Below are 24,365 nucleotides of genomic sequence, written 5' to 3'. Positions count from 1 at the left end.
GCGGGGGCCCCCCGGCCCTCCCAGCCCCGCCGCGCCGCGCCGGCCTTCTCTCACCCCTTCTCTCTCCTCCTCCGTCTGTCCGTCCGCCTTTCCATCTCTCTCCTTCCTTTAGCTCTCATTCTGTACTCAGGTGAGCACCCACCCCGGGGACCTCTGCATTCCCCCCTCCCCGGGGTGTTTTGGGGTCCCCGTGCCGTGCGGCCGGGCTGACCCGCTGCCTCCCTGCAGGGATGCTCCTCTACAACGGGCAGCGCAGGAGCAGCGGCGCCGACTTCATCTCCTTCGGGCTGGTGGGAGGGCGCCCTGAGTTCCGGTGAGTGCACGAGGGGGCACCCACGGGTGGCGGGGGGCAGCACCCCCATCCTCACCCCCATCCTCACCCCATGCATCCCCACCTCATCCCACAAACGCAGGTTTGACGCCGGCTCGGGCATGGCCACCATCCGGCACCCGACGCCGCTGCGCCTGGGCGAGTACCACACCGTGCGCCTCTTCCGCAACCTCACCCGGGGCTCGCTGGTGGTGGACGGGCTCTCCCCGGTCAACGGGACCTCGCAGGTAAGGGGGGGACAGGGGGACAACGGGGGGTGGCCTGGGGGCAGCCATGCCCACCCACCTGTGCCCGCAGGGCAAGTTCCAGGGGCTGGACCTGAATGAGGAGCTGTACCTCGGCGGGTACCCCGATTATGCTGCTGTGGCCAAGACGGGGCTCAGCCAAGGCTTTGTGGGTGAGCGACGGGTTGGGGGGCCTGAGCAGTGGGTTTGGGGGGGCTGAGCGTGTTTCCCACCCCCCCAACACCGCCATGTCCCACAGGCTGCGTGCGGCAGCTCCGCATCCAGAACGAGGAGGTGGCGTTCGGGGAGCTGGACCTGCAGGCGCACGGCGTCGGCAACTGCCCCACGTGCCAGGACCAGCCCTGCCAGGTGAGCCTGGGGGGGACACACGTGCACCGTCCCCCCCCTCCCGTCCCATCCCCGCTGCTCATCCGTGTCCCCCCCTCCCCAGAACGGCGGCATCTGCGAGGACGCCGAGAGCAGCACCTACGTCTGCCGCTGTCCCCACGGCTTCACCGGCAGCAACTGCGAGTACTCGCAGGCACTGCACTGCCACCCAGGTGGGTGCCCACCCTGCGGGGACATCACCCGCTGCCCTCCCTGCCTGGATGCTGCCCCCCCCCGGCGCTCACCGCCCATCTCTGTCCCCTCCCTGGGCAGAGGCGTGCGGACCTGATGCCACCTGCGTCAACCGGCCGGATGGGCAGGGCTACAGCTGCCGCTGCCACCTGGGCAAGTCTGGGGAGAGGTGCACCGAAGGTGAGCACGGCTGGGGACAGGGCACGGGGCTGGGAGCCCTCTGGGGACAGGGGCACAGGGGTGGGGACAACACTGGAGATGCGGGTATGGGGATGGGACCACTCTGGGGACAGGGGCACGAGGGTGGGGACAACCCCAGGGAGGTGGACATGGGGGACACAAGTGTAGGGATGGGATGACAGTGGGGACATGGGCATGGGGACATGGGCATCGGGGTGGGGATCACTGTAGGGACACAAGAATGGGGATGGGGATCACCCTGGGGACATGGGCACAGGGCTGGGTACCACAGTGGGGAGATGGGCACGAGGGGACACAGGCAGTGTGGGGACAGGGGACTAGGAACCGCCTGGGGAGGTGGGCATCGTGGATGCGATGGGGATGGAGCATTGGGGACCACCCCAGGGACACAGGCTTGGGGCTGGGGACTGCCCTGAGGAGATGGGAATGACGGGGATGGGGCATTGGGGACCACCACGGGGAGATGGGGACGATGGGGACAATGGGGCCGGGGTCTCGGGCCCCACTGGCCGGGTGCTGAGGCGCGGTGCCACAGGCGAGGCGGTGAGCGTGCCGTCCTTCGGCGGGGCGGGTGCCTTCGTGTCGTACCCCCCCCTCACCAACGTGCACCACGAGCTGCGGGTGGAGGCCGAGTTCCTGCCGCGGGCGCCCGACGGGCTGCTGCTCTTCAGCGCCGGCAAAGCCGCCCCCGTCGAGGACTTCGTCGCCCTCGCCATGGTCGGCGGCCACCTCGAGTTCCGCTACGAGCTGGGCTCAGGTAGGCTGGCACGGCCCGACGGGGTGTCACCAGGGGGGTCCTGGGCATTACTGGGGTGGCCAGGCATCACTTTGGTCCCCAGGTGCTGCCACGGTCTCCTGGGCATTGCTGGGGTTCTCCTGGTGTCACTGGGGTCCCTAGGTGCTGCCACGGTTCCTGGGGCATCACCAAGATCCCCAAATGTCACCAGGGAGCCCTAGCATCAGGGGGGTCCCTTGATGTCATCTGGTGTCCCTTAGCATCATACCACCGGGGTTCCCTGCCATCTTCTGGGTCCCCTGGCACTGCCAGTGTCCCCAAGTAAGCCCCTGGCACTGCTGGGGTCCCCTGGCATCACTTTGGTCCCCGGGTGCTGCCAGCGTCCCTGAGCATCAGTGGGGTCCCCTGGTGTCACCGGGGTGTCCTGGCACCACTGGGGTCCCCAAGCATCACCAGGGTCCCTTGGCATCACCCAGCATATCCATTGGGTCCCCAAGCATCCCTGGGGTCCCCAAATAACCCTGCAGTTCCCTGGCATCACCCAGGGCATCGCTCCGGGTCTCCAAGCACTGCCAGGGTCCCCAAGCACCCCCAGATCCCCCTGCCGTCCCCATCCCCATCCCCTCTACCCCGAGCGGGTGGCAGCAGGGCCGAGGCACGGTGCCAACGTGTGGTGTCACAGGCCCAGCGGTGCTGCGGAGCGCTGAGCCGGTGGCGTTGGGACGCTGGCACCGGGTGATGGCTGAGCGGGTGCACAAGGACGGGACGCTGGTGGTGGACGGCGGCGCCCCGGTGCAGCGCTCCTCACCCGGCAAGAGCCAGGGGCTCAACCTGCGCTCCCCGCTCTACCTGGGGGGCGTGGAGCCCCCCCTGCAGCCTCCCACCAACGCCTCCTTCCAGGGCTGCATCGGCGAGGTGAGTCCTGGCCCCCCCTCCACACACCCTGTACGTGGTGGGGGGGACACACAGGTTAACCCCCCCTTCCCCCTGTCCCCTGCAGGTCTCCATCAATGGGAAGAAGGTGGATTTGTCCTACAGCTTCCTGAGGAGCCGGGGCGTGGGGCAGTGTGGGCAGAGCTCGCCCTGCCTGCATGCACCCTGCCTGCATGGGGGCCGCTGCCTGCCCCTGCCCGACGGCAGCCCCCCCTTCCGCTGCCTCTGCCCCCCCGGCTTCAGCGGTGAGCGTGGGGAGGAATTTGGGAGGTTTGGGGGTGCTCAAGGGGTGCGTGGTAGGGGCAACGTGTGTGCGTGCACCTGCTAGTTGCAGGCACGTGCTCTGTGCATCTGGGTGTGCACAGCACATGTGTGTGTGTGTGCCATGCTGTGCTGCATGCATCTGCTGTGTTTGTGTGCGTGGAGTTTGCACGCGTGTGCTGTGTGCATCTGGAGTGCGTGCATGTAAGCTGTGTGTGCTGCACTTGTGCACTGTGCATGTTTGTGTGCTGCGTAGGCAAGTGCCGTGCCTGCGTATACAGTGTGCATGTGTGCACTGTGAGTGCTGTGCACATGTACACTGCATACGTGTGCTGTGAGCGTGCTTTGCAAGCGTGTGCACTGTGCATCTGCTCTGCATGTAATGTGCATGTGTGCACTGTGTGCATGTGCATGCAGTTTGCGTGTGCATCTGTACGCATGTTTGTGCAGGGCGTGCTGTGAGCATCTGCATGTGCTGAGTCTGTGTGTGTGCTCTTTGCATGTACGATGTGATGTGTGGGTGTGCATTTGATATGCATGGACGTGTGCTGTGCATGTGTTTGCATGAGGGTGCACTGCATGCGTGTGCACTGAGTGTGCAGTTACGTGCGTTGTGTGCTGTGTGTATGCATGCACACGTGCACTCTGCATGTGCTTGTTTGCTACATGTGTGCGTGAGCACTGTGTGTGCAAGGGATCACCCTGGGGTATTGAACAGAGGAGGGCAAGCGAGTGCAGGAGGTGCTCAGCCACCCCCGTGTGCCTGTGTCACCCTGTGCCACCCGCTGTGTCCCCAGGGCAGCTCTGCGAGCGGGCGGAGGACCGGTGCCTGCAGCACAACCCCTGCCTGCACGGTGGCACCTGCAAGGGCAACGCCTGCATCTGCCCTGAGGGCTACACCGGCCCCTACTGCCAGCACAGTGAGTGTGGGGACGTGGGGAGGTACGGGGGACACGTGGGGACACGTGGGAACATGCCACCTGTCCCCATCACCCTCTCACCTGCAGGCACGGCACTGTCAGAGCTGGACCGGGACTGGCAGGAAGGCAGCGGGGGCGGTGGTATGGTCCCCAGGGGTGCCGTGCACCCATTTTCCCCCTTTCTGAACCCAAAACCGATGCTGGTGCGGGGGTGCTCAGTGGTGCCCTCTCACCCCATCTCCCCGCAGATGCCCCTGGGCAGTTCAGTGCCGCTTTCCGTGACGGCTCCTACCTGGCCCTGCCCGGCCACCTCTTCCCCCGCGGGTGAGTGGCGCTGGGGACAAGGCCTGGGGTGCTGCACCCTGCCCGTGGCATTGCACCCACTGAAGCATTGCACCCATGCAACGTTGTGCCCACCACAATTTTGCACCTGCTGCAGCATTGCACGCCTTCCTGCAGCACTGCACCCAGCAGGACTTGGCAGTGTTGCATCTGTCAGATTGTTGCAGCTATTGCATCATTGCACCCGTTGCATCATCTCACCCATTGTACTCTTCTGCAATCATTGCATGCTTGCAGCCATTGCATTGTCGCACCCATCACATCATTGCACCCATTGCATTGTTGCACCCATTGCACTCTTGAACTCATTGCATCGTTGCACCCGCTGCAGTCCTGTACCCCTTGTGTTGTTGCATCCTTGCACCCGCTGCACTCTTGCACCCGTGGCATTGTGCCCTCCCCGGGCACTGCACCCACGGCCGGCCCCGTCTCATTGCAGCCTGCCTGATGCGCAGGAGGCGATCGAGCTGGAGCTGCGGACGGACAGCGCCGACGGGCTGCTGCTGTGGCACGGGGCGGTGAGCAGGGGGACACAGCTGGGACACCCCCCCGGGGAGGGGAGGGGATGGGGACGTCCCCACCGCGCTCACCGCCCCCTCGTACCCGCAGGAGAACGGCAAAGCCAAAGACTTCGTGGGGCTCGGCTTTAAGGACGGGCACCTGGTGTTCAGGTGAGCGGGGACCCGCGTGTCCCCGGGGACCCTGTGCCACCGCGCGTCCCCCTGCTCAGCCCCTGTCCCCCGCAGCTACCAGCTGGGCAGCGGCGAGGCCGTCATCGTCTCCGAGGACCCCGTCAACGACGGCGAGTGGCACCGGGTGACAGCGACGAGGTGGGGACCGGGGCCTTGGGGGGGTGGGGAGGGCTGGGGGGGGCGGGTGCTGATGGCTCCCCACAGGCAGGGCCGGCGCGGGTGGCTGCAGGTGGACGGCGAGGAGCCGGTGCACGGGAAGTCACCAGGAGCCAACGTCATGGCCAACACCCAGGGCAGCATCTACATCGGTACGGGGACACGGGATGGGGGAGCACGGGATGGGGGGACACGGGATGGGGCACGGCGGGACAGAGAATGGGGGGACACAGGGACGGGGAATGGGACATAGGATGGGGCGTGGGGTGGGAGGTGGAACAGGACACGGGGCTGGATGTGGGACAGGGCACAGGGTGGGACGTGGGATGGGACACGGGGTGGCATGTGGGATGGGAGATGGGGCGGGACACGGGGTGGGATGTGGGGTGGGGCATGGGATGGGAGATGGGGTGGAACACAGGGTAGGACACAGGACATGGGACAGAGCACAGGATGGGATGGGACAGGACATGGGACAGGGCATGTGATGGGAAATGGGACGGGATGTGGGACATGGGACAGGACATGGGGTGGGACCTGGGACAGCATGGGAGGGGAGATGGGGTGAAACACAGGGTGGGACAGGACATGGGACAGCAGAGGATGGGGGACGGTAGGACATAGGATGGGGCACAAGATGTGGCACAGGATGAGGCATGGGGTGGGACACGGGATGGGACAGGGCACGGGCAGACATAGGATGGGACATTGGATGGGAGGCAGCACAGGACACAGGACAGGATTTGGGATGGGACATAATGGGACATGGGGTGGGACACGGGGTGGGTACAGGATGGGGTGTGTGGCAGACACAGGGTGGGACACGGAATGGGACACACGGTGGGACTTGGGACATGGCACTGGGACCCAGGACGGGATGGGACACCTGGTGGGACAACGGGGGCATGGGATGGGACACGGGACGGGACGTGGACTGGATACAAGACAGGACACACGGTGTGGCACAAGATGAGACACGGGGCAGGAAGGGGACATGGCGTGGGGCACGGGATGGGAACCCGGGATGTAACACCATGTGAGCGCAGCGGTGCGCCCCACGTCCCCCCAACCCACGTGTGCCCCCGCGGCCCCATCCCACAGGCGGCGCCCCGGACCCCCGCAGCCTCACGGCCGGCAAGTTCCTCACCGGAGTGACGGGCTGCGTGCGGGGGCTGCTGCTGGCGTCTGCAGGGATCCCCCCGCACCCCATCGACCTGCGGCACGGCGCGGTGGGGGGCTCCCCCGCTGCCCCCTGCCCCTCATAGCCCCCCCCACGCCCCCCTGAGGCTCGGGGAGAGCGAGTTTTGTCGGATTTATTATTATTATTATTATTATTTTCCAAAAAGCCACGAGGAAACGGTGCTTCGCTGCCCCGGGATGGCTCTGGGGGGGGCCGGGACCCCACACCAATGTTTACACCCCCCCCTCGCCCCAAGCCGTGCTGGGGCGGCCGGGCCGCCCGGGTGCCTCCTGGGGTGGCACCGGGGTGGGGGGCGCAAGGGACAATCCTGGGCGCTGGAGGGGGCACCGGGCCCCCCCCGGCCCCCCCGCGCTGGGACACCCATTAAAGGAGAGAGAACCAGTGCCCGAGTGTGTCTGGGGGGGGCTGCGCCTGGGGACGGGGGGCACGGACGGGTGGGCACGGGGTTTGGGGGGGGGTTGGTGCTTTAGGGGTGGTGTGGAGATATGGGGGGTCTGGGGGGGGGAGGTGCTTTGGGGTGGTGCAGGGGGGACACACAGGTGCTTTGGGGGGGAGCTGTGGGCACTTGGGGGGATGCACAGGTGCTTTGGGGGGGACTGTGGGCACTTGGGGGGGGGGCACCCGGGTGCTGTGGGGTGCCGTAGGGGTCTGAGGGGGTCCGGGGAGGACCGGGGTGCGTGGAGGGGCTCGGGGGGCATGGAGGGGTGGGCACGGGGTTTGGGGGGGGGAGGGGTTGGTGCTTTAGGGGTGGTGTGGAGATATGGGGGGTCTGGGGGGGGGGAGGTGCTTTGGGATGGTGCGGGGGGGACACACAGGTGCTTTGGGGGGGATAGGGGTCTGGGAAGGTCTGGGGGGCAGGTTCCTTGGGGTGGATGTGGTGGGGGCCGTGTGCTTTGGGGTGGTGTGGGGGTCGGGGGGGGACACAGGTGCTTTGGGACACACACACAGGTGCTTTGGGGGGGACACACAGGTGCTTTGGGGGGGACTGTGGGCACTTGCGGAGGCACCCGGGTGCTTTGGGGTGCCGTAGGGGTCTGAGGGGGTGCGGGGGAGGGGCTCGGGGGGCACGGATGTGGGCGCTGAGGGGCTGTGTACAGGGGGCGGGGCCGTGCGGGCACAGACCCGGGCCCTGCCGCCGCCCCCCCCACCCGCCGCGTAATGGCGGCCGCTCGGCAGGGCCCCGCCCCCCCCGCGTCTCGCGGCGCGCGCCCGGCGTCAGCGCCTCGCGCCCGCGGGCGTCAGCGCGGCGCGCGCGTGACGTCACCGGCCGTGACGGCGGCGGCGGCGGCGGCAGCGGCGGGAGGGAGGGGCCGGGGCCGGGGCCGGGGCCGGGGCCGGGCCGGGGGCGGTGGCGGCGGCGATGGCGCCGCGGCTGCAGCTGGAGAAGGCGGCCTGGCGCTGGACGGAGACGGTGCCGCCCGAGGCGGTGGCGCAGGAGCACATCGAGGCGGCCTACCGCGTCGGGCTGGAGCCCTGCCAGCGCGGCGCCTGCCGGTACCGCCGCGGGGCCCCTGCGGCCTTCATCCCCCCCCCCCCCCACTCCTCCTCCTCCTCCTCCTCCTCCTCCCCCCGGTGCCCGGCCCCGAGCCCCCCCCAGTCCCCCGGCGGTTGTTGGCAGCGGCCCCCAGCGCTGGGGCTGCCCCCGTAGCACCGGGGCGGTGCCGGTGGTCGCTCCCCGTGCCCCCCCCTCCCCTCCTCACCCCTCCTTAACCCCCCCCCCCCCCAGCCCCCTCCCCGCCCGCTGACGGTTGTGCCCGGTGCCGGTCCCGCAGGAGGAACTGCCGGGGGAACCCCAACTGCCTGGTGGGCATCGGGGAGCACGTCTGGCTGGGCGAGATCGACGAGAACAGCTTCCACAACATCGACGACCCCAACTGCGAGCGCCGCAAGAAGGTAACGGGCGGCCCCGCGCCCAGCTGGGGACGGGGGGGGGAGGTGACACCCCGTGTGTGTGTCCCCCCCCCCCCCCGGTGCTCCGGCTGCCAGGCCCCCGCTTGCTCCTGGGCCGCAGCGAGTGACAAGTGTTGCTTTCTCTCTCACGCTAGAACGCGTTCGTGGGCTTAACGAACCTCGGCGCCACGTGCTACGTGAACACTTTCTTGCAGATGTGGTTTCTCAACTTGGAGCTCCGGCAGGCCCTCTACTTGTGTCCCAGTACCTGCAGCGAGCACACGGCCGGAGAGGGCGTCCCAAAAGACAAAGGTCAGTGGGAGCACATCGCTGTGGCCTCTCCCTGCTGCGAACAGAGGATTTGCTCCTTTTCTCCTAAAACCTTATGTGGAGGTGTTGGCTTTGGAGGAGTGTTACCGTGGGAATCTATGGCTGGTGCTACCGTTGCCCGTACGACCTCTGCGCTGCTCTTTTTGAGTCCTTCACTCAGCTTTTAGGAACAAGTCAAGCTAAGCCATCCTTTGCCTGAGTTACTTCAAACCAAAGTGATCTGATCTGGCTGAAAGCTTGTTTTGGTTTCGTTCTTTGCTGGACTGGTTCCCAGCTTAGGGATGGCGCTGGGATGGGAACGCACAGGCTGGGGCTGGCTGAGCTGTGCTGCGTCCCACAGGAGGGCAAGGGTTTAGGTGCTGGGTACAGCTGAGACTTCTGGCACCTGCACAACGTCCCCGAGGGGCTCTGGTGCCACACCTTCTGTGCGGTGCGGCGCTGGAGGTGTGTTCTGAGCTGCCTGACTTCTTTGCTCCTGTTTTATGGTACTTCGGAAAGAACGTCTTGCTGTTTGGCTTCAAATAAGAAGCTGCTGCTCTGTGGTAACTGGCGCATGTTGCTGAAGCTGTTGAGTAGCAGCTCATGTTTGGCACTGTGGGATATTTGGCCTGTGCTGGGACTTAGCTGTCATCACTGACATTAACCGCTTCAAATCTCACTATAATTTAAAACAGGAAAAAAGGGTAATTTCTAGACATTAAACTTATCTGTACAAAGAACAAACAAATTACTTTGAACAGGTCTCTCTTCTCTCGAGAACTGGCTGTAACTTGAACTTTTTTTTTTTTTATAGACTATGAGCCTCAAACCATTTGTGAACATCTCCAGTACTTGTTCGCCTTGCTGCAGAACAGCAAAAGACGGTACATCGATCCTTCTGGGTTCGTCAAAGCGCTGGGTTTGGATACGGGGCAGCAGCAGGTAGGCTTGAGTTGGGCTTGTAATTCCCTTTTCTAAAGAAGTGTGAAACTACCCTTTTGTTGTTTTAGCACCTCTGAGCTGGGACGCGGTGCCCGGCTCTGTTTGTAGGAGCACAAAGGGAGGAGCAGTGCTCAGGGCCCTTCCTGCCTGGGTGGGAGGTCAGGAGGAGCCCCGCAGCAAGGGGATGAGTGCTGTTAGCGCCTGATCAGCTCCAGCACTGCAGAGCAGGCTGTGGGGTGGGAGCTGGAGCTGCCACAAGGCTCTCTCGACAGGTCCTTTACGGGCTGCTCCTCCCGGGGCTGGGGAGCGCTGGGAAGGGCTTTGTGCTGCGCACTTAGGTAGGGGCTGAGGCCTGGAGGGCTCCTGCAGGAGGAGAAGCTGTTGGCAGTCTGCAGGGCAGAGAAAGCACTTTTTGGGAAGGGTGAGCGCCACAGGCAGCTCCTGCAGGACCGTCACAGAAGCTGAAGAGGGCTCAGGACAAGGGCGCTGCCTGAAAATACAGCTTGGGAAGTAAGGGGGGGCAGCTGGAGGAAGTGTGGGAGTGCTTGGCCGCCTTTCCTCAGGATGATAAGCGAGGGGAAAGTCGCTCCTTGTTCCTTGGGAAGGAAGCAGTTGTTAGCGACTGGTGACGTTCCAGGACAGCAGCGTGCCCTGCTGGGCTGTGACAATGGTAGGAACTGGAGAGAGGAGCTGCAGGGCAACAGCAGAGGCACTGTCAGGCAGCGAGAGGGGAGCAGGTTGGGGTTTGGTGCCGAGGCCGGACGGGAGAAGGAGCAAGGAAAACAGGGTGCTCGGAGGAGGGGGAGTCCCCGAAACGTGTGGAGAAGATCCTGGGCCTTGCAGGAGGAAGGGGGCAAAGTCAGAGAGCGGCTTCTCATTTTTTTTTATCTATTTTTTTTTCCTTCTCACATATGGTGCAAGCAGGGGCATTCCGAGGTTTTGAAAAATGAGTGTTAATGGGACAAAACCGTGCAGGAGTGGTAGGCTGGAGAGATTGACTCTCCCACCAGGCTGTGCTGTGGCAGAGGATGATTAATGCTCTGCAAGCTACTTCTGCATGCTCTTTGAGGTGGTGTAGACCTGTTGAACGCAGCTGTGATCAAATGAGGGCAGAGGAATGGTCTGTGTTGTCACGTCTGGGCAGCAGAAGCCGCTGTCAATGCACCAGGTGGAGTTGTGAAGGGATTTACGCGGTTAACAAGCCGCTATTTCCCATCCAGAACCCTGCGAGCAGCAGGGCAGAAGTCAAAACTACCCCAAGCTGCTGGCCGAGAGCCAGCTTCGTTCATGCTGTGGTCTCACGCTGGGGGCCTTGTGCTCCTTTTAGGCAAATTCCTCTTTTCTTTAGTTCTCCTGACTGGTCTTTTTCTATTCAGTGCACGCCAAAGTCTCCGTGCAGCCTGTGTGTAGGGCTGTGTGTAATTTGCAGTAAATTAGCAGCGAGGCTGTGATTGCGCTTTGTGCTGTGGGGTATTGTTAACCGGCTTGGCTTTCTGTTCTAGGATGCCCAGGAATTTTCAAAGCTGTTCATGTCACTGCTGGAAGATACTTTATCCAAACAAAAAAATCCAGATGTTCGAAACATCGTACAAAAGCAGTTCTGTGGAGAGTATGCGTATGTCACAGTGTAAGTATGTGGTCTTTGGGAAGAACTTTTCTGTAAATATTTAAACATTTTAGAAGAACTTGAGGGGACAAGATCTCTAACAGCTGGAGCAGGCAGGTAATCTCATGAAATGTTGTGCAAGAGGCTTTCAGTTTTTAGGTTTCCAGATTCTATGTGCCTGTTGTTGTTGTAGTTTGCCAGATGTTTTCAATCCTTTAATGAAAATATACTAATTAAATGTGCGAGTGAGCTAATGGAACGTTAAGTCCTCGAGACAGAAAATGGAGTTCTTGGGTGTTGTTGTACCCGATTCATTCCTGAGTCCTCAGAGCTGTGGGTTTCACCTCAAAAATCACCTGATGGAGAATGCTATATAAGAGTTGTAAGCAGGTGCTCCTTTTCCAGGTAGATGTTATCCTGTGCACACCATCTTGCACAGCATTCTGTAGATGTCTGTACCATAGTAGCTCTGACTTATGTTTTTCTCCTAGTTACATAGCTCAAGGAGTAGTTAATGATTGGGGAGTTAATGAATCAGTGAACTTGTCTCATGCATTTTTGTCTTTTTTCTTTTTTTTTTTCATCCTAGCTGCAACCAGTGTGGCAGGGAGTCCAAACTTGTGTCTAAATTTTATGAGCTGGAGTTAAACATCCAAGGGCACAAGCAGTTGACAGACTGTATAACAGAGTTTCTCAAGGTACAAACTTGTTGGTTTTTGAGTCCTGCTTTTCTTAGCAAGGTGTTTCAATTCCTTTCTTCAGTTAACAGCTTCTGAGGTTGGTATTGGACCGAAGAGGGCAGCTCAAACAGTTCTATCAATGGGATGAATGCAAAAGGAAATGCTTTTCTGTGGACCCAGAAAATTAGGACTGAGTCAGGGAGCAAGGAGTGGCTCTGAGCAGGAGTGTTCAACATGCGCATGAACAGCTTTAAAAAGCACTTGGAAGTCGCATATTTAGTCAAAATGCTTTCCCAGGAAAGTTGAGAAAAAGTGCCCAAAGCCTGACAAGAAGTCCCGGCATGCTTTGTCATGGATAGCACCGGGAGAATGGCTGCTTTTTGTGTTTTCTATATTGGTGCTCATCTGCATAGCAACAGGAGACACTCCCTGCTCTAAAATGTGCTCTCAAAAATACTAGCAAGGACCCGGAATAGCTGCAGGAACAGCTGCGAGTGCTCTTAATTCGACTTGAAAATTTGCCTAGATCTATAGTTGCTGGCATGTTAAAGGCTCAAGGTGGGGATTCAACTAAGAACATTGAGGGCAGAACTGACCTGAAACGTGACTGTACCTGGGGTGCCATCTGACTGCTGTGCAGTGCCTTCAGTGATGTGCTCAGCAAACCGTTTGCTCTGCTCCTGGAAGGTCTGCTCTGAAAAAAAGACAGGTTTGTGTATGCCCATTAACAGGCTGCATTGCTTCTGCCCTGGCACAGGGAACTTTGTCTGGTCTTCCTTCAAATGAAACAGCGGGTGACCTTGTTGAGCACAGCTGTAGTTCTCTGGCCTGATCCTGCCACTGGATCTGCATAGACTCTTCTTTTTCCCTGGTGATGTTTGTTTTGCCAAGCACAAGAGGATTGTAGTTCCCAGGTTAAAATGCCGCTGTACATTAACTCGGTCCGCGTGATCTCGTAAAAGGGCCATTTGTTTTCTTTTTCCTTAGCCCTAATGGTAGAAACCAACTCCAGGCACTTCAGTCAAGTGGAGAGCAAACTTGACAGTCCTGTAAGCAGCCTGAGAACTGGGAGCAGGGCTAAGTGCAGGCTGAAATGTTCCTTGAAGTGACAGCACCCTACCAGGCTGTGCTGTAAAGCATTCCTATTAGCCCAGAGAACTGTGAATTTTTAACCTGGAGATTATTTTGGAAAGCAGCTGGGTAGAGACTGAAATGGTTAAAATAACTTCTACACTTTTCAGTCCAGTGGGCAGCTCGGTTGGAGTGGTTGACTTTTCAGAGGTAACCTGTTCTCAAGATCTTTCTTTCTGCCCCCTGGTCAGGAAGAAAAATTAGAAGGGGACAATCGTTATTTTTGTGAAACTTGTCAGAGTAAGCAAAATGCCACAAGGAAGATCAGGCTGCTAAGTCTTCCGTGCACGCTCAACCTGCAGCTGATGCGTTTCGTGTTCGACAGGTAAGCCTCTCACTGGAGCGTGTGCTGTAAAAGCAGGAGTGCCTTGGGTTGCGTGGAAGCTCTTTGGAAAGCCATCTGCTCTGCTCTTTCTGCATTGGTTTGAGATATTGAAGATTGAGTGCATGCATGAGCTTCTCTTGGGATGCTCGGTGGGTGTTGAGGGAAGTTGCTGTGAGATGTTAACAATTATCGTTGTCCCCTGAACTGAAGCTTGGCCATTTGCCTTTGTGCAGGCAAACCGGCCATAAGAAAAAGCTGAACACCTACATCGGCTTCTCTGAGCTGCTTGACATGGAACCTTTTATGGAGCAAAAGAGTGAGTTGCATGCTGTGTTTGTTAACGGTATCCACCGCCTCTTGTCAAACAAGAGGAGGTCTTGTCTGAATCCACTTTTTGCTGGAAAGTTACATTAAGACTTGTATGAAGCCCTTGTTTCAAGTAACAGCTGTGTCCACCTATCTGAGCAGGCTGTGGGAGCTACCTAAAGCTGTGTAGGGGTCTTGGAGAGATGAGAGTTCAGGTGCAGTCTTTGTATGCTAAAAAAAAAAAAATGCAAAAAGATGAAGTACTAGGAAAGAAAATGTCTGTTTCATCCAGAGAGCTAAATAACTTCCATTTCCCTTCCAGGTGGTGTCTATGTATATGAACTCAGTGCTGTCCTCATACACAGAGGTGTGAGTGCGTACTCTGGGCACTACATCGCCCATGTGAAGGATCCGCAGACGGGCGAGTGGTACAAGTTTAATGACGAAGACATAGAAAAGATGGAGGGGAAGAAACTGCAGTTGGGGATTGAGGAAGATCTAGGTAAAACCTTTAAGTTGTGAGTGCCCTTTTAAAATAACTCTTTTCACCAAAACCACAGAGGCTGAGTATGTGGAGGCCCTGATACTCTTAAAAAACAAAAGTACTCCTACGCATGCTGTCACGTCTTAAGAGTAATGTGTGAAACAGCAGTTCTGTTAATTGCAGCCAGATTTTCTTCATTTCAGCCCTGTGTGAGTGTTTACGCACACCTCGTGATCGTTTCCTCTACTCTAGTATTTCTCTTGCCTGCCGCATGGCAGATAACATGCTGATAACCCAGGATGCCTATCAGGATGAAACAGGCGAGCTGCCGCTTCCTTGGCCAGTGTGCAGGAGGAGGCTTAGGAGCAGATAACGAGGTTGTTTTCAGTTTCCTTAACATGTTATGTTTTCATTTCTAATGAGGTGTTTTACTTTAGGAGGCAGTAAAGAGTCTTCATAAAAAATCTTGATCCCAATAATCTCTTGAAAGCCAAAACTGCCTTTTTAGTTAGCTCTTTTTACTTTTCCTTTGCAGTCTTTTGTTCTTGCCAGCTTGCCTCATGCTGATGTTCTGGTTTAGATAACCTGGGCAGTACAGGGCCTTGATGTCCCTGTGCTGGCTGGAGGGCTTAGGTTGAGCTTAGGACTGTGGGTTTCTCAGCCTGCAGTACATAGGAGTGGATCAGTTTTAAATTGACAGCTTAAGTGCTCGGTTTTGCAGTTGCTTAGTGTTCCTCAGCACACATCAGTGCAGAACACTTTGTGGTGTCGGGAAATGGGGAAGTTAATGCCAGAAATTTCACGTAAAGTGCAACTAACCCATTTCCAGAAACACTGATCCGCCATGCCACTTGTTCTTTGCTGTGTCTCCAGCACCAATAATTTGACTTTATGATATGTTACCTTTCTTTAAAGCATCTTTAAATAACAGCTTAATGAAAAAGACACCCTCAGATTTATGTGCTCCCTAAGAGTGTTTTAAAGCCACGTCAGCCTGAGCACACCCTTGAGCAGACATGGGGTGTTAGTCTGCCTTTCCTGTTTCCTCCCATGCACGCATCTGCATGATGCCACTTTATTTTCAGCTCTCTTGCTAGCAAACACCTTCTTGAATTTCATCACGACATGCATAAATGCAGGCTGCCACCGGAGCAGCTTTGTCATCCTGTTAATGTTTGACTACCGCTAGCTTTCAACCAAATTGTGAAACCGGCTAGACATCTAGTGGTGTAAGGTAGGAAAATAAGCCCTGAGAATAAATAAAAGGTTCTAAGCCTTTTCTTTCTAACCTCGTGAGTTACCCAGAGTATCAAAAATCATATGCAAATAAACTGCTGTGGCCTTGATCCTGTAAAGGTTTATGCTTAACTGCAAGAAAGTATTCTTGCTGAAACACAAGGCTGCTCAAAGAATGTAAGTAAAGCATGTTCAGAAGCCTCTGCAAGCTGGAAGTCCTAATATGCTAAACAAAGTTCTGAAGTGCTGATGTTATTTGCCAACTCCAAGCGAAACTGGAGTTTGAGAGTCATCCTCTTCGTTACAAACACATGCAACAGCAGGAGAAGGTTGGTAATGTAAAGCAGAGGTCTGTTGTGGGGGGAGTCCTGAGGCCAGGCTGTGCAGATGGGAACAATTTGTAAAATATTTGGAGAAACTGCAAATAAAGACCGGCTAGGAAGTCCCTTGGATGGTGTGGTGGAAGATGCACATATATTTTTTTCCCAGAACTGGAAAAAAAAATACACTAAAAAAATATCAATATTCCATTCATAGTTCAACCTACAGAGGGCTGTTCCTTTTTTAAAAAATTTAAAAAAAAAAGTTGATTTTTGAAACTGCAGCTGTATGTAAGTGTGCTTTCCTTGCCTGGCAGTCTGGAAGGAGTCACTCTTGCAACATGAGTTTGCATCATACAGCCAGCTGCTCTGAAATCATTTCCATGTCTGTTTGCCTCATAAAAGCTGCCCAACTGGTCCATATTTTTTGCATCCATGGTCACATGTAAATAGATTCTCTTCACTGAGGATCTGACTTTATTCTTTGGTGTCAGGACACCAACTAACAAGAGGCAGAGGGAAGAAAGGATGTTTTTGCAAAAGCTACTTTTGGCTTGGCAAGGCGAAGCTAGGGAGAGAAGAAAGGCTCTCTTATGGAGAGTGGTTTACAGCAGGGTCCTAATTTAGTCCCTCTGAATCGTCCCGCCTCCAGAAATGCTGGAAGGATTTGGGTCTTGCTGTGGGATAAAAGTTTGGCTGATGCCAAGCCAGCGCCTGCAGAGAGGCCTGGCAGGGCGCAGAACACAGGGAGTGGGAAGCCGGCTAGGTGGCAAACTCAGCCTGTTGGAGAGTCAGTAAGGGAGCTCGTGTGCTTATTGTGTTTTCCCTTTACCACAGCAGAGCCTTCTAAATCTCAGACTCGCAAACCTAAGTGTGGGAAAGGGACTCACTGTTCACGCAACGCCTACATGCTGGTGTACAGGCTGCAGACCCGGGAGAAGTCCTTGACAGTCGAAGTACCAGGTAAGGGAGCTTTGACTCTCCTGGCCTTTCCGTCTCTTCTCATGATGCTCCGAGCCAGCCAGGAATCAGGGCTCTGCTCAAAGCACCTTTTGCTGCCTGGCAGGTTCAAGGGCACCATATGGCAGCTTGGTGTCACGACCTGGGTCATATGCAGAAAAACCCTTCAACTTCCACAGCACTTGAAATAACATTAACCTGATAACACCGTCTCTGTGCCTGTTCAGGGCACCTGACCAGCGAGATCAAATGGGAAGGGGGATAGGAAGAGATAATCCCACTGGGAGCTATCATCTGCAGCATGTCCTGCTGCTGGGGCGGGAGTGTTAGCGTTTGCTGGATCCCACCGGAGCTGCTCGGGTTCCCAAAGGCGAAGGAGAACAGCGTGGTTAAATGTCATCGGCAGTGCACGTACTGTGCTGCAGGTGAATAATCCTGACACATGTCAGGTTTCTTCTACAAGTGCTTAATCTCTGTCGTATCGAGAATAAACGGCATAAAAATAAGAGGATGCAAGCCCTTAACAAGAGTTTTGTACTAGCACGTTCGTGTCTTGCTTTAGAATTGCTGGGGGTGGCAGAAATCCCTGTAGGTTTGGCCTGTGGATTTAATGATGCTCAGCATTTGCATGCTACTGATTCAAACTATTAATTAGGGCTCTGGTGCTGATGGGGACGGAGGTGGGTTCCACCTTCTTCCCTTTTCTGTCAAACAGGGGCAAGAGGTGTTGGTTACCCTTTGGACCCGAGCTGTTTGTCAGTGATGGGTGTCGGTGAGGTTATCTGGATGCAAAGGGTGGTGGCGGGTGAATTGTACAGCTTTCTCCAATGCACAAGGACCCCCTAAACACAGCATCAAACCTTTTCCAGCCCCTCACCTCAAAAGCCCACCCTCTGAGCCATGCAGCTCTGGGAAATGGTGCTAATTCATGCCTCGAATCTGTCTTTTCAGTCACTTTGCTGAGCTCTTTTACGCTCCCTTCCCTCCTACCCCTCTGCCCAAAACAATACTCGGCAAAGCTTCTCCACCCAGCTTCAAATTCCTGAGCAGCCCTGCGGTTGCCTTTGTTTCACATGGAAGCGTGCCAGGTACACAGAGCAAAGGGCAGCAGTCAAGCCAGCGGTTTTGGGGAAGCTTCATGCAACTGCAAATTTGTGGCATTTTGCTTTGATGCTGTTAAAAAACAGCTTTCCAGGTCGGTGGAGAAATGTAACTTGGCTCCCTAGCCCATGACCAGGAGGGTGAATGGGTCAGGCTGTTTTTTTCTTAATACTGTATGTTCTCCCAAGGTGGATACTGGGCTCTCTGGCTGCACAGGCGTTAACCTTTCGGAAATATTTTAGCTCTTCAAAATATTGTTAAATGGGAAAAGGCTTCAGATAAGCAGCAGTGCTTTACCCCTCTGTTACACCAGCACTGCAAGGGAAGTATTTTATCTTTTTCCATGCTAAGTTTTTTTTCCGATGGTGACAGCGAAAATTCCTGTTGCCCTCACCTTCCTGTCAACAGGAGGATCTGCCCCAGCTTATTTCTATGTTCATGAGGGCTTTGTGCCCTTGTGCTCAAAACGCACTTGGTCCTTCTCGTCAAGATCATGCACACCCGTGGGACTGCGCGCTGGGACTTGTGCAGCAGCATCAGGTGTACCTGTGGTGTGCGAGGCCCTCGTTTCTGCCCTGAGAACCAGAGCTCCTTGGCAGCACAAGGAGCCGCTCTCGGTGGGAGGCGGAGAAGTGGCTGGAGCGAGAGGAATAGCAGGGAGGGACTGAGGCAGGCAGCAAAGCGTCCTGCTGCGCTCCAGCTCTGCAGCCTCTTGCCAAGCCCCGTTGCACTTCACACGACTGCCAGCACTCGGCGTAGGCTTATTAGCAAGCAGGGGATTTCTGTAACGCAGCAAGCATCGCTTCCCCCCCACAGCCCTGAGTAAATTATTTTCTTGGGTGCTGTTGTATCCCACAGGACAGTTGTGTTTAATCATCTGCTGCCATAAATACTGGAGAGAGCGATATCCGTGTGTTTGGCTTTCAGAAAGACCTTGTATGTTGGTAGCTGTGGGGGGGAATTCTTAGGTTTGCTTGTTATCCTCAGATAACCGATCACAGGGATAATTACCATAATTGGCATTTTTCCTTGAAGTGACTGGTGGGTTTTGCTTTTTTCCTTTCCCAACAGCTTTCCTGCAGGAGCTGGTGGAGCGTGATAACTGCAAGTTTGAGGAGTGGTGCAATGAAATGGCCGAGATGCGCAAACAGAGTGTGGCCAGAGGCAAAATCAAGCATGAAGAGGTGAAGGAGCTCTACCAAAGGTTACCTGCTGAAGCTGGTCTGTAAGATATTGTGGTAGTATTTTGTAGTAGACCATTGTTAAGATTAGTAATGTTTTGTAACTAACCCGCAACGTGGTTCTGTGGCCAGAACACTTTACTGCAAGGCATTAGCTGTAGCCCTCTCTGAGGAAGAAAGCAATCACTGCCTGTTGTTGCTGTCTGCATGCTTAGGATTTGCTTTCCCTCTCTTGTTTATCTGCCTTAACCTATTTTTCTCCTTTTTTGCTCATTTTGATGGCCTCTGGCATCACTAATTCCCTCCTGCTCCTTCCCCGTCAGTCAGTCTCCTGTGTGCTTCCATGCATTGTGACTGTTTTCTTCTGCCCGGTGAGCAGCTCATCTCGTTAGAGCTTAGTAGCATTGAGGCAGAATAACTGTCCTGTCTCAAATTGCTAGCTCACATCAAATTTCGGTGCTGTTGGTCTAAATTAATCAGCAGGTAGCAGAGTACAAGAATGCTTGGCCTCCAGCAGAAAATGATTTGATTCATCCTTGCTGAGGCTTCGAAGCCCCATGTCTAAGCTTCACAGTCCATGTGATGAGTGACTGAGGTTAATCCTTTCCTACTCCTCCTTGCGTCTCGTTGCTTTAACATGTCTGAGTACTAAGATTTTTATCCCCCTGCTGCCTCTCCTGTCTTTCTCAGAGCAAGCATACAGGAGCTTTCTCTGTATGTCCAACACGGGGAATCTCCCTCCATTCTGCGCATCTCCTAAAAACTCCCCAAAACTGTAAAGAATTTAAAATGTTTGCATGGCATGTTAAACAATTCGATATTTAGCTTTTAATATCTTTTACTCACTTCTCAGAAATGAGGGTCCAGAGCTCAGAACCAGCAGCAAGATTTAAGTGCTTGAACAGCAGACTATTGCTGAGAACATAAACATCTCACGAGCCTTCCCGAGCCGTGAGAGCTTGGCTCCCGTAAATGTCTGCCTCTTCAATTTATGAACCCAGCTTTGAGAACACGGGTGCTTAACTCACGAATAGGGGGGTGTCACAGCTCGGCTTGCCGAGTCCCTGCAAGTCTGAGGGGTGTTAAAATGTCACCGTTAAATCAAAGCTGCGGTGAATGGTTGTGGTGGAGATATGAATCTGCCATGAGTCACCATTAAAAAGGAGCAGCAAGCACAATCCCGGTGTGTTTTTATCCCCTTTAGCAGAAACAAAGTAGTTTGCTTTTGACATTCCTAACACGATAAAGGAATAAATCTCAAAAAGATGTTTTTACAAGTGCAGGTACAGACACACCCTAGCTCCTCTGCCCCTATCTGTAGGTGGCGGGGCCTGAAGCACTGCCCTGGGGGCACCCACTGCCTGCCCTCGCTGCTGGGCACATCCTGGGCATAGCAGCTTGCTAGCACAGCTTGGAAGCAGCGTTATCCCAGAGCTGCTGCACATCCAGTCCCTCAGGAGCTTGGGACTCTCTGCAGCTGTGCAGACACATTTTCTGCCAGCTTTGTAGAGCCTGCCCCAGAAAAAAAAAAAAGCGTACTTTCCGGGGAAGGCAGCTTTCATCCCAAACTAGCAAACCATTTCTGACAGCCTTGCAATTCTCTGGAGGTCATGGCTGTGGAACTCTGATGTTGCGTAAGATGAAAATACCGCTGATTTATCCTGCAGAGGAGAGGATTTGACACCAGGTCTTGTGAAGATCCAGTGCAAGTTTTAGGACAAAGTGTTTTGCTGTAGCTTCTCTGTTGCTCCTTTGTATGAAACGTGTTTTTGTGCTCCGTTGATAAATGTAACTAACATTACTCTTCCCCTCGGTTTCAGAACTGTCCTCCTCACATCAGCAGTATGTGTTTAATTTCCTGCCTATCCTGCTAATTTCCCAGTCATCTCCCAGAAGCTGCAGCATTTGTTTTGCTGGTATTGGCTGGGCTCGATGCGCAAAAAGAAAGCTGCTTTGTTGTTCTCACACCCTTGTTTGTTGCTCAGTGTGTCATTATGAACCTATCTAGGAACTCAGATTGCCATTAATGGAAATGGGCAAAAGCACTGAGATGAGCTGCTTTGCCATGGTTGCATTTCCATTTAATCCCCGGCAAGCAGCTTCAAAATGCACAACTGTCTTTAAACATAGTCATGCTTGTTCTTTGGATGTGTGCATCGTTTCAGGGCCTTGGTATGAAAATATGGGGATTTCATACAAAGCCATTTCACTGCTCATACTGATCTGACCTGCTTCTGAACCCAGGCTTTGTGTGATGTGCTTCACCTTCAACAAACAAGGGCGAGCCTGCTCTGTTTCAAAAAAAAAAAAAATCCCCAAAAAAAATAATCACACTTGCATAAAACATTTGAGCAAGTTAGTATTTGCACTGTAAATTTCACAGAGCTTCAGTCTCTCTCACCCAGAGTTGTAAGCGTATTCCAGAATAACACTGAAATTTTGGGCACTGTGGGGAACAGATGAACGCCGACCTCGTCTCTTTGCTGTGGTTGTCTTTTATTTTTAAATCTACCCCAATGAGTTCACCCTGTTATGGAAAGAGCCTTTAATGTGTGATCGCAATTTAAATATTATATTTGCCCCTCAATGGATTATAGGAAGACCTTGCCTTTTCCTTGACTGCTCTGCAACAAGCCCCTAAAGGCTTTGCAGTCTGAAAATGCTCCCTTTGCTGCTCTGAGTGCTCTGCTGTTTGCTATTGATTGTTTGAATTCCCAATGACCGGTTGTTCTCACGTATCCAGTTTCATGTAGCTTCTGCTACAAGATGCCCAGCTATAAATCTGCAGTGCCAGGATGAGAAGTGGACAGGGGAGCTGTATCAAATGTTTGAAAACTTGTATTGCGGGAATTTAATCAACGGTGATAGCCTGTTAATTTTGAAAAGTACCATTGAAATCAGAGTAATTATAAAATACCATCTGCCATATCACAAACTCGCTGACGTGTATGGGCTTGTTTCTCTTCGTGTTTTTCCCTCCCAGGTTCCCCATACGACTTCATCTCTCTTGAATGGCTGCAGAAATGGCTGGATGAGTCTACTCCTCCGAAACCCATAGATAACACAGCCTGCCTGTGCTCGCATGGGAAACTCCATCCTGACAAAATCTGTATTATGAAGAGGATATCAGAGTACGTGGCTGACTTCTTCTACAGGAGATATGGAGGAGGACCCCGGCTGAATGGTAAGGTGGCAGACAGAAAACCCCCTCTCCGAGTCACTTTCTTGTGTACTGAACACATTAGAGCCTTGTTCTGATCCCAGCCCCTTGTTGGGTCATCCTTTGTTACCATAACTTTATTTCTGCACATAGCTTTTGTGCTGTGCTGCTCTCTCTGGGTGCTTTGTTTCATTTTAAATCACTTAATTACATTAGCATTCAAAAAAATACAGTTAGTCTGATTGCAGGTTCTGTTTCAGACCTGAATTCTGCTCTGTCTAGAAAGAGCTGTGCATGGAGTAATTTCCAAGAAAGCAATGGTGCACCTAGGTTCAAAAAAAAAAAACAACAAAACTACCACCACCTTAGTGTGTGGAGGGTTTTATGAAGCTGGCTGTATGAAATAGCACAACTTGCACATGCAACCCCCCTGCCTCTTCAAAACAATTTTCCATGCCTGCAGCACCTGCAGATCCTGCGTGGGCAGTGTTTTGTGTAGCATGCAGATCTGTGCTGCCTGTTGCCAGCAGCCTGCACTCTGGAGCAGTGTGGATGTGCGCAAGCCAAGGAAATCAGTTACCCTCTTTCCCCTCTAGCCTGTCCCAAGCTGCCTCATTTGACAGAAGCACACACCTGTTACTGAACATGTTTGTGTTGCACACATCTGCAGCGCGTGTGATTTTTGGGGTAAGCCCTTGACCTCTGCAGTCTCTGGGTATCCCTTAATCAAGCCCCAGGCTTGCTTTCTTTTATAAAGGAGCTCAGTAACTCCCACTGAGACCAAATTAGCTCAGCTGCTGCTAGGCCCTTATAGGGAAGAAATGCAACCAGCAGAAACTACTGTAATGTAGGCAGCCTTTGTAAAAGCAGGGCAACCTTTACCAGTCAACTGGAAGAATCTCCTGCAGGTTTCTTCGTTGGGTATGACTGAGAGGGAAGGATCGTGCGCTGGATGATCTCTCCGGCTCCCCTTGCTCCCACGTGGTAATGTAAGCCCAGCCCCAGGGCTTGCACTCATGTCAGTCCAGCGTAGCTTTGCGGGAGGCTTTTTTCTGGGTTTAGCTGGCTAAGTGCCATGTGGCCACATTCAGGAGCTCCCCAAGCTGAGTGACAGGGCTCTGCTCTCATCCCAGTGTGCAAGAAGCAGGGATGGCCACAAGTGGTATTTTGTACCACCATTTAGATGTCTGTACAGCATCTTCCTGCCACGTAAGAGCAGCAACACGGCAGTTTTGGCACATGCCTAAACTGTCCTGCCTTTTGGCTCCTGGGTCTGTGTTGGTGTGAGCTTGCTTGCAGCTGTGGCTGCAAACTGTTGATAGTGGCTTTGCAGAGCTGTGAAGGTAGCGGAACAGATCACACCTCATCTGAAGCGTTTTATGCTTATTAAACTTCCAGCGGGGCCTGAGCTGGCAGTTACCCCAGGGACCTCATTTACATGTGAAATCTGAGGTTGTGAGACAGGATAGTTGGTGTGTGCCTTACACCTGTCTAAGCACTTCTGAACAGCGGTGCTTGAACCAGTGAGATGCTCAGCTGTGTGTGCTGGAGTAATTCCATTTCTTTTTTCCCCCTCCCCAGTCAAAGCACTTTGCAAGGACTGCGTGGTAGAAAGGTGTCGAATCCTGCGACTGAAGAACCAGTTAAATGAAGACTACAAAACCGTTACAAACCTGCTGAAGATAACAGTAAAGGGGTACGTAAGTCCTGGTGCTTTCAAACATTGTCAGAGCAGTGCTAACAATGTTTAAATAGCTTTTTCCCAAAGATTTTACTCTTTGGTTCCTGAAAGAGAACAGAGTTGTGATCTGTGTTGCCAATGCTGTTCTCTCTCTGCAGGAATGATGGATTTTGGGTTGGAAAAGCATCCTTGCGGAGCTGGCGTCAGTTGGCTCTGGAGCAATTAAATGAGCAAGACGAAGACGCAGAGCACAGTAACGGAAAAATGAATGGAAATGCACAAAACAAAGGTAGTTCTGCTGCTGTAGAGTTCCACCAGCTCTGACTGATACCTCCTAACAAAAGACACATCAGGTGTTCTGGCGTGTGCTGTTTTGCTTCCCTTGTATGAATAGGGAGGGAAGGCACTTCAGGTGGTTTGATATAACGCAGCCTTAATTTAAGGAGCTTTTTATTTGATAAGCTTCAAAACTGCTGG

General features: G+C 54.5%; 2 protein-coding genes across 17 annotated transcripts in view; both read left to right on the top strand.

Annotated features, from left to right (window-relative positions):
* The window catches only part of HSPG2 (heparan sulfate proteoglycan 2), a 34,517-nt gene extending 27,559 nt beyond the window's left edge, over positions 1–6,958 (top strand). For 8 of the 9 annotated variants that reach the window (XM_072026769.1, XM_072026763.1, XM_072026768.1 and 5 more), the window contains 17 exons: positions 229–313; positions 414–558; positions 629–728; positions 815–924; positions 1,007–1,115; positions 1,216–1,314; positions 1,871–2,092; positions 2,754–2,986; positions 3,072–3,249; positions 4,063–4,185; positions 4,273–4,326; positions 4,434–4,509; positions 4,967–5,045; positions 5,137–5,198; positions 5,274–5,357; positions 5,424–5,527; positions 6,477–6,958. In XM_072026769.1, the coding sequence (XP_071882870.1) occupies positions 229–313; positions 414–558; positions 629–728; positions 815–924; positions 1,007–1,115; positions 1,216–1,314; positions 1,871–2,092; positions 2,754–2,986; positions 3,072–3,249; positions 4,063–4,185; positions 4,273–4,326; positions 4,434–4,509; positions 4,967–5,045; positions 5,137–5,198; positions 5,274–5,357; positions 5,424–5,527; positions 6,477–6,640 (2,027 nt within the window). In that variant the 3' untranslated portion in view covers positions 6,641–6,958. Of the gene's footprint in view, positions 1–112; positions 131–228; positions 314–413; positions 559–628; positions 729–814; positions 925–1,006; positions 1,116–1,215; positions 1,315–1,870; positions 2,093–2,753; positions 2,987–3,071; positions 3,250–4,062; positions 4,186–4,272; positions 4,327–4,433; positions 4,510–4,966; positions 5,046–5,136; positions 5,199–5,273; positions 5,358–5,423; positions 5,528–6,476 lie in introns of all 9 variants that reach the window. The other variant, XM_072026762.1, reaches the window with a different exon arrangement.
* Positions 6,959–7,874: 916 nt separating this feature from the next.
* USP48 (ubiquitin specific peptidase 48) overlaps positions 7,875–24,365 on the top strand; it is a 32,560-nt gene continuing 16,069 nt past the window's right edge. For 5 of the 8 annotated variants that reach the window (XR_005260627.2, XR_005260626.2, XM_038166622.2 and 2 more), the window contains exons 1-14: positions 7,876–8,070; positions 8,349–8,469; positions 8,622–8,778; positions 9,590–9,717; positions 11,220–11,344; positions 11,913–12,021; positions 13,326–13,459; positions 13,693–13,775; positions 14,088–14,267; positions 16,643–16,768; positions 18,938–19,087; positions 22,031–22,231; positions 23,789–23,903; positions 24,047–24,177. Coding sequence is in view for 6 of the 8 variants with exons in the window: in XM_038166622.2 (XP_038022550.1) it covers positions 7,937–8,070; positions 8,349–8,469; positions 8,622–8,778; positions 9,590–9,717; positions 11,220–11,344; positions 11,913–12,021; positions 13,326–13,459; positions 13,693–13,775; positions 14,088–14,267; positions 16,643–16,768; positions 18,938–19,087; positions 22,031–22,231; positions 23,789–23,903; positions 24,047–24,177 (1,894 nt within the window). In the remaining 2 variants the exon portion in view is untranslated. Of the gene's footprint in view, positions 8,071–8,348; positions 8,470–8,621; positions 8,779–9,589; positions 9,718–11,219; positions 11,345–11,912; positions 12,022–13,325; positions 13,460–13,692; positions 13,776–14,087; positions 14,268–16,642; positions 16,769–18,937; positions 19,088–22,030; positions 22,232–23,788; positions 23,904–24,046; positions 24,178–24,365 lie in introns of all 8 variants that reach the window. The other 3 variants (XM_072026787.1, XM_072026786.1, XM_038166620.2) reach the window with 3 other exon arrangements.

The sequence above is a fragment of the Anas platyrhynchos genome, chromosome 22, assembly GCF_047663525.1.
Source record: "Anas platyrhynchos isolate ZD024472 breed Pekin duck chromosome 22, IASCAAS_PekinDuck_T2T, whole genome shotgun sequence".
Classification (NCBI taxonomy): domain Eukaryota; kingdom Metazoa; phylum Chordata; class Aves; order Anseriformes; family Anatidae; genus Anas; species Anas platyrhynchos.
The sequence above is the reverse complement of the archived record's forward strand: the minus strand, read 5'-3'. Positions and strand labels throughout refer to the sequence as shown.